Below are 9,444 nucleotides of genomic sequence, written 5' to 3' on the forward strand. Positions count from 1 at the left end.
ATGGTTTTAGAAAGCATCGCTTGTGCTAAACTCAACTTGTCCTTTTCTCACATAATATACTGAGAACTATGGATGAAGGGCAACAGCCAGACTCCATACTTCTAGATTTCCAGAAAGCATTTGACAAAATGCCCCATCGCATGCTGTTAACGGAGGTACGAGAATATGTAATAAGTTCAAAGATATGTGACTGGCTCATAGACTTCTTAAATAATAGGACCCAGTATGTTCTCCTTGATGGCACGTGTTCATTAGAGACCAGAGCATTGTGAGGAGTGCCCTAGAGAAGTGTAATAGAACCACTGTTGTTCTCTATATACATAGATGATTTGGCAGACAGGGTGGGCAGCAGTCTTTGGTTGTCTGCTGCTGATGCTGTGGTGTATAGTAAGCTGTCAAAGTTGAGTGACTGTAGGAAGATACAAGATGACTTAGACAAAATTCCCAATAGGTGTGATGAATGGCAGCTAGTCCTAAATGTGGTAAGATGTACATTAATGCGAATGAGTAGGAAGAACAAATCTGTAATGTTCAGATACAGTATTACTAGTGTCCAGCTTGACACAGTCAAGGCATTTAAATATCTGGGCAGAACGTTGCAAAGCAAAATGAGGTGGAAGAAGCATGTGAAAACTGTGGTAGAGAAGGCAAATGGTTGACTTCGGCTTATTGGGAAAATTTTAGGAAAGAGTGACTCACCTGTAAAGGAGACCGCATACAGGACGCTAGTGCGACCTATTCTTGAGTACTGCTCTATGGTTCGGGATCCATACCAGGTTGGATTGAAGGAAGACATTTGAGCAAATCACAGGGGGAATGCTAGATTTGTTACCGGTAGGTTCGAACAACACATAAGTTACAGAGCTGCTTTGGGAACTCATGTGGGAATTCCTGGAGGGAAGGCGGCTTTCTTTTCGGGGAAACACTATTGATAAATTTAGGGAATTGGCATTTGAAGCTGACTACTGAACAGTTTTGCACCCGCCAACATACATCACATTTAAGGACCACGAAGATTAAATTAGGGCTCATACAGAGATGTACAGACAGTCATTTTTCCCTTGCTCTACTTGCGAGTGGAACAGGAGGGGAAATGATAGGTAGCGGTATGGGTATCCTCTGCCACACACCTTATGGTGGCTTGTGGAGTACCTATTTGGATGCAGATGTAAGACTTTACAAAACAGAAAACAAATAATTTTAAACTAAGCTTCCCGATTCTCTTTTAATTTATTGGCCTAATACGTGACAAGTACTACTTGTTGTCTTTAGGCACTGGACTGATTAATAACCAAAAAGAGATATCTATTATGGCAAGAGAAAAACTTGGTATAAAATTTTCTGTTTCTTTGAAATTTTTTGGAGTTGTCACCAACAAATTAAGCAACAGCCTTAATTTTTTATATATACAGACAACATACACTCCTATTAAAAGACAGAACTAGTGTTACATGACATGTTAAATATTTGCAGTAACTGTAAAATTTATGATGAAATAAATTACTGGTATACATAACACTTGTAGCAAAAATTCTCAATCAAAAAAAAAGTATGTTTATTCAGCCAGATATGCACTGCAATATACAATGAAATTGAGGAACAGTTGTTTTTGAACAAGGGTGCTGTTGCAAAAGTTTATAAAAAGTAATAAGTAAGTTTACAATTAATGATAAACTAGTACAAGTTTTTTTGAATGATTTCATGTTGCCTTCAGCTGCCCTTCTCTTTATTTCATGTACAATTGTACAATCTCAGCCTTAGGCCATTTTCAAGTATCTAAAACAGAAGTGTTATACATTAGTGCCACTTGTGATTTTGATTTAGGAACTATTCATATCTGTAGATATCCTACGTGCATTATAGCTTACTTTACGGATGATTTTTAGTAATAAATTATGCCATGTATGTTGTTGCCCCTATCACTCCGTGTTACTAATAAAAAAAATCATCCATAAAACATAGGAAAATCCAGGATGGAATGTAACAATATAATGAAAAGGATAGTTGCTACTCACCATATAGTGGAGATGCTAAGTCGTAGAAGTTAAAGTGTTGCAAGAAGAAAACAGTGCTATGAAGATTAAAATCAAGGATTCAGAAGCACAAGTACCTCATAATGAGCAAAATGCAGTGAAAAACCATAACCATGTTTCGTGTGAAAACTCGCGATCTGTTAGGCCTCAGACAACTGCTATAAAAGGGAATAAAATTCTTGTTTTAAGCAACAGTCATGGCAGAAACTGTGGGAGCATACTACAAGATGAATTAGGCAAAACATTCAGTGTGCAAAGTATTATAAAACCTGGTGTGCCAATTAAAGAAGTTGTGAAAAACGCAGACAAATTAACTGATAACTTCTCCGTCAACTAAACCTCTGGAAGAATTGCAGAGGAACATGAAAGATCCTTTTGGAATACATACTTAAACTCATGCAAAAAAACAAATGTAATAATTCATCCAATACCACTTAGACATGATGCACAAGGTCTAAATGGAAAAATCAAAGCTGCAAACTGCATTATGTTACAAAAAATCAACACTGCCACAGGCGTGTGTAGAAAGAGCTTATCTGTGAATTTCGAAATCGAACGCCTGAAAAGAAATGAATATACAACTCATGGCTTACATGTAAACAAACAAGGAAAGACTCGCATTTGTAATAGGCTTGCTTCTTTCATACACATGGAGAAAACTGAAAAATCAAGTACTGGTACAGGAAAAAAGCATATGCAAATGGACAATCAGATAGAAAGTGACACACGCACACACACACACACACACACACACACACACACACACACAAAAAGGACAGTTATGGACCATTTTATAACAAAAAATAAGCCCAATGAAAGTCATAACAACACACTTACTAGGTCGATTTCAAGCCATCAAATGCAGCAACAAGGCAGTCGTTAATAGACAGATGGGTGAAAAAGGATGGAAAAAAAGTGAAAGTTGGGAACATTGCGACAGAAGAAAGGCAGGAACCCACAAACGGTGAACCAGCAAGCCACACGGTAAACACCATGAATACCATCCTTGGAAAACATGAGGATTTTTTACCACTAAGTACACTAGCTCAAATAGTGAGGTAAGTGATCAAGCAAGAAATGATTCCCTCCTTGTCTCTAATTTTAAATTACTCCATCAAAATGTTCAGTTGCTCCCAAATAAACTAAATGAAATAGAAATAATATTAAATGACCTAAATGATATTTCTGTACTATCCTTTACAGAACACTGGCTCCGACAAGATATGTTAGAGCAAACATACCTTCCTCAGTTCAAACTTGCAAGCATGTTTTTAGGAAAATATCGAGTCATGGGGGTACTTGCATATATGTTAAAGAAAATACTGAATTCAATACTGTAACTAAATATTAAACTGTCCTGTAAAAAAGATATAGACTCTCTATTGCTGAACTACCAAGGCAAAATACATTTATTATTTGTGTATACATGTCACCAGATAGAGACAAAAAAGTGTTTTACAATCACATGGAGGAACTCTTGGAAGAAATTCTCTCTCCCAAGAAAAATACAATTATATGTGGTGACTTTAATATTGATTTCTCGAAATCCAATAAATTCAAAGATTACATTATAAATTTACTACAATTGTTCAACATCAGTCCTACAGTAACTGAACCAACTTGAGAAACACCTACCTCCGCATCTATTATTGATCAGATCTTGATAAATACATGCAAATATGCCTATAACACACAAGTTGTAAACATGGGTTTTAGCGATCACTATGCTCATATTCTTGCAATGAATCTTTCAGGACACCAAATTCACAGTTGAATACAACACACTGTAAGGAATTTCAGTATAAAAAATGAGGAATATTTTTGTTCTCTCCCAGAGGGTGAAAGTTGGAAAGATGTATATGACTGTAATGAGACCAATGAGAAATATGATAAGTTTATGGCTACATTCAAACATATTTTTTGAAATGGCTTTTCCTTAAATAAAAAAAGAGGTTGTATGAGTACTCCAAGCATAATACCAGTCCTGACTTTACTGCATATTTCAAAAGATAGAAAAGAATACCAACACGAGTTATTTCAAAAGCAAAAAACCTGGAAAATGACAAAAAATTGTGTGATTCCAAGAGTAAAGCTAAAGCAACCTGGCAAATTATAAGGAAATAAATGGGTATCATGCCAATTAATCACGGTAATATACAGCTGATTATGAACAAAAATAAACTAACTGACCCCAAACATGTTGCTAGTGCTTCCAACGATAACTTCCCAAATACAGCACAGCAGTTAATAAATACACACCATGACAAACAGATCAAAAAATTCATTCAAACACATTATTCCTGTATCCAGCAACACCTGAGGAACTGTCAAGAACCCTAAAAGAATTACCTAATAAATATTCAGTGGGTGTTGATGAGATACCAGATGCTATTATCAAAGCTAGTGCTACATTTATTGTGGAACCACTAACAGACATCGTAAATTCATCTTTTGAGAGTGGTGTATTTCCAAATAACCTAAAAACTGCAAAAGTAACACCTTTGCATAAGAAGGGTGCAAAAAGTGATATTGCTAATTACAGATCAGTTTCAGTTTTGTTGGGCTTCAGCAAAGTTATGGAAAAAATGTTCCTTAGAAGATTAAAAGTTTTCTTCAATAAAGAGAGGCTGATAAGTGACTCCCAACATGGGTTCAGAGCTGGAAAGTCAACTCAGTCAGCAATTTTTGCCTTCTTAAATGAAGTATTAAAAGCAGTGGATGATAAACAACATGTATCTGGAATCCAGAATGAGATTTTTACTCTGCAGCGGAGTGTGCGCTGATATGAAACTTCCTGGCAGATTAAAACTGTGTGCCCGACCGAGACTCGAACTCGGGACCTTTGCCTTTCACGGGCAAGTGCTCTACCATCTGAGCTACCGAAGCACGACTCATGCCCGGTACCCACAGCTTTACTTCTGCCAGTATCTCGTCTCCTACCTTCCAAACTTCACAGAAGCTCTCCTGCAAACCTTGCAGAACTAGCACTCCTGAAAGAAACGATACCGCGGAGACATGGCTTAGCCACAGCCTGCGGGATGTTTCCAGAATGAGATTCTCACTCTGCCATGTCTCCGCAGCATCCTTTCTTTCAGGAGTGCTAGTTCTGCAAGGTTCGCAGGAGAGCTTCTGTAAAGTTTGTAAGGCAGGAGACGAGATACTGGCAGAGGTAAAGCTGTGGATACCGGGCGTGAGTCATGCTCCGGTAGCTCAGATGGTAGAGCACTTGCCCGCGAATGGCAAAGGTCCCGAGTTTGAGTTTTGTATCTGGAATATTTATGGATCTAAGTAAAGCATTTGATATAACTGATCATGGCATTCTCTTGTGTAAATTAAGTAATTATGGAATTACGAAGCCAGTCTGAAAAGTGGATCCAGTCGTATCTCAGTAATTGTTGGCAGATTACAGAAATAAAACACACAGATTGTGAAAAAAAATTTTCTAGTTTTTACAGTGATGAGCAGAAAATAAAGTATGGAGTCCCACAAGGGTCAGTTCTAGGACCTGTCCTATTTCTGCTGTATGTAAATGACTTGGCTATTAAAATACATTATGGAACCACTATCCTGTTTGCAGATGACACTAATATTCTAATTAAATCACAGAATGAGGAAAATCTAAAGGAGACTGCAGTATCAGTTATGCGTACCTTAACACACTGGTTCGAGAGCAATAGACTCATCATAAATTCTGAAAAAACTGTGGCAGTTAACTTTCATACCACACAAAACCTCCATCCTGGAAACCCTGTTTTCACTATTGAAGGAAAAAATGTGTCGAAGGTCAGTCATACAAAATTTCCTGGTGTACATGTTCAGGCAGATCTGAAGTGGGAGGTACACCTAAACAATTTAAATAAGAGACTGAATTCACTAGCATATGCTGTTAGGATCGTCACTCAAAATACAAGTTGCTCATCGGTGCTGACAATATATCATTGCAGTATGCAGTCGCTACTTATGTATGGAATAATTTTTTGGGGGAATTCCACAAATACTACAAAACATTTAAAATACAGAAAAAGATTATCAGGGTTATAAAAAAAGCTAAATGTAAGGATTCCTGTAGACCCCTTTTTAAAATTCTGAAAATATTGCTACTGCCTCACTCGTATATATATGAAATACTAATTTTCACAAAAGGGAGCATCTTAAAAAAAGAAAATCTCTTCAGACACAACTATGATATACACACAAATGACCGAGCGAGGTGGCGCAGTGGTTAGACACTGGACTCGCATTCGGAAGGACGACGGTTCAATCCCGCGTCCGGCCATCCTGATTTAGGTTTTCCGTGATTTCCCTAAATCACTCTAGGCAAATGCCGGGATGGTTCCTCTGAAAGGGCACGGCCGACTTCCTTCCCCATCCTTCCCTAATCCGATGAGACCGATGACCAAGCTGTCTGGTCTTCCCCCAAAACCAACCAACCAACACACAAATGAAACTAGATAGAAGATGAACCTACACAGGAACACAGTAAATACAAACTTATGCAAATGAGGAATGTATCATTCTGGAGCTATGTTATATAACCATACGCCTTCTTACCTAAAATGCATACCAACATTAAATGCAATTTAAAATAAAGTTAAAACAGTTCTTGGTTGACCACTGCTTCTATTCTTTGTCCGAGTTTATGGAACATCGTAATAAGTAAACTTCATTTGCCAAATGTCACTAATTGTCAATTCATAATATAGTTTACATTGAGCTTATCATGTCATCTCACTTCATAACTGTTATTATCACATGTAGAAGCAATGTAGTACACCAACCTACATTATTATGCATTTTTATTATGTCAACAATGTAGTCAAAATAACTACTGTATTGTAAACTAACTAGGTTTACCACTGTCCTATATCACATGTACAAACAATGTACAAAACTGATTCTTGGACCAATAAATAAATAAATATAGGCACAACAAACATATTGTCACAGAACACGCTGTTGGCCAACAAGGCGTTTGTGAAAAATAGATCTCTCACACACACACACACACACACACACACACACACACACAAACGCGCGCGCACGCACGCACAAATACAACTCACATGCACATAACCACAGTCTGTGGCTGCTGAAGCCAGACTAGGCTCAGTCCAGCTCCAGCTGCTACAGACTGTGGTCATGTGTGTAAGAGTTGCGTTTGCATGACAGTCTGTGTATGTCTGTCATTTATTTTTGACAAAGGCCTTGTTGGATGAAAGCTTATTTTGTGACAGTTGTTTTGTAGTGCCTATCTGTGACTTAGACTTGTTAGTGTCTTGGAGACAGTAGGTTCCTTGAAATGGCAGTGGGCTGGCCACGTCGCAAGAAGAAAAGACAACAGATGGACGAAGCTAGTACTGGAGTGGAGTCCGAGAGAGCACTGGAGGCCTAGAGGAAGACCACCAGACAGATGGGACAAAGACATCACGAAGATCGCTGGTAACACCTGGCAGAGAACTGCCCAACACCGTCCCAATTGGAGAAGACTGCTGAAAGCCTACCTGAATCCACGACTCAAACACCACATCATTTAATGATTGAATTGGCTGATGATGATGATGATGATGATCTGTGACTTAGCATCTATTCTTCACATAACATTGTTACAAATCATCCATAAAGTAAGTTATCATGTGCTTAGTATATCTACAGATATGACTTGTTCCTAAATCAAAATCACAAGTGTTACTATTATATCTTATGTATAATGCTTCCGTTTTCGATACTTGAAAATTGTCTAAGGCCGAAATTGTACAATTGTACATTAAATGAAGAGAATGGCAGCTAAAGGCAACACAAAATCATTCAAAAAATGCATCACAGCTGCAGGCCCTATTGCATTGAAAATTATAGTACAAGCTCTTTACAGCACTTGCAAATGCTCAAAAATATATAATCATACACACCATTACTGACACAGTCAATGAAAAATTATGTGAAAATGACACGAGTAGTAAAATATTAGAATCCATAATCTTGAATTGGAACTATCTGACACATGTGGTCTCTCTCAAAGAAAAATTTGGAAATCAGCTTCAGTATGTAAACAAACATGTGAATTGTGTAAGTCTCTCAAAGGCAGCAGCAGCAGCACAGTTGGAAAAGAATGTATTCACTAACTTTATGCTTTGCCTCATTGTGAACAGCAGTATTAAAATGGGTGATAGCAACTCTTGAGTTTTCTGGAAAAAAAGTTTAGGTAGCTCATATATGTTTGTTTCTTTTTTCTCATTCTACATCATCTCCTTAATTTCTTACAATGCTAGTGATAAAATAGGGTTTCTTAGTATTCTCTTATTCCTTTTATATGTTGCTGCTATCAGTGTCCACAGAATACACTTTGAGAAACTGAAAATAAATGTTACCATCTTTGTGTTACCTGTTAGTGACACTGTGATCTATATGATGAACAAATGCAGTGTTTTATCCATCTTGCAACAACCTCCACTTCTTCATTTATATTCATAACATTTTGGTGTTTGTAAGCTTTTTCTTCTTCCTGAAACGTTTCTGCTTATGCAGCTCATTCACAGAGGATCTTTCCAGCTTCTCCTTTCGCCCACAGTCTGCCACTGAGCACCTCCTCACATTGGATCCTCTGGGCTTCACATCATCCTTCACCAGGTTTCTCCATCTTCTTCGTGGTCTTCGTCCAGATTCTGTCCATTCTAGGGGTCTTCTTGGAAGTCTTTCTGGTCCCATTCTTTTAACATGTCCAAACTGTTTCAGCTACTCATCTCCATAGTTTTTTAAGAGCTTGATCTGCAGGGTGTTTCACATTGTTTCACTCCTTATCTTGTCCCTTCTCGTCTTACCAATGATCCCTCATAAAAAGTGCTTGTATTCTGCTCAGATCTTTCATTGCCCAACTCCAACATTTTGACAGGTCAAAATTGGCAAATAATGTGGCTTGTATATCACGATCTTAGCTTTGGCAGGTATTTTCCAATTTCTTTTTATGTGCTATACACAATAATAAAATTCTGAACAATGTATGTAATGTTAGCAAATTTTTGTTACATGCTATCACTCTCACAATATGGTTTATAAAACTCATTCTCTTGATTGGCAGGTTATTTAAACTACAAAAGAAAATATATGAAGCTGGAGAGAATGTGAAATATTTCATTCTTAATGAGTGGTCATTTCCAAACCAGAATCTTAAAGACCTTCAGCACAGGCTAAATAAACATGACCAGCAGCAATTTAGTTTTGATGCAACAAGGATTGACATATCTGATTACATAAAACTGTGGGTACTTGGTTATAGGAGGTTCATATTAAACCTGGATGATGCCAGTATCACAAAAGCAAAATTGAAACTGAGAAGGTAAGCAAATTTCAATTCTTACATAATAATCTTGAGTAAACTACAGCAACCATATGATATTTAAAGAGCAGAAAAACATGA

At 37.4% G+C, this 9,444-nt stretch overlaps 1 protein-coding gene across 1 annotated transcript in view; it reads left to right on the forward strand.

Moving 5' to 3' along the window:
• LOC124711506 (fatty acyl-CoA reductase 1-like) overlaps positions 1-9,444 on the forward strand; it is a 239,946-nt gene that overhangs the window by 228,625 nt on the left and 1,877 nt on the right. Inside the window, exon 7 of the mRNA XM_047241619.1 lies at positions 9,106-9,363. Coding sequence (XP_047097575.1) covers positions 9,106-9,363 — 258 coding nt within the window. The remainder of the gene's footprint in view (positions 1-9,105; positions 9,364-9,444) is intronic.

The sequence above is a fragment of the Schistocerca piceifrons genome, chromosome 8 (genome assembly GCF_021461385.2).
Source record: "Schistocerca piceifrons isolate TAMUIC-IGC-003096 chromosome 8, iqSchPice1.1, whole genome shotgun sequence".
In the NCBI taxonomy this organism is placed as follows: domain Eukaryota; kingdom Metazoa; phylum Arthropoda; class Insecta; order Orthoptera; family Acrididae; genus Schistocerca; species Schistocerca piceifrons.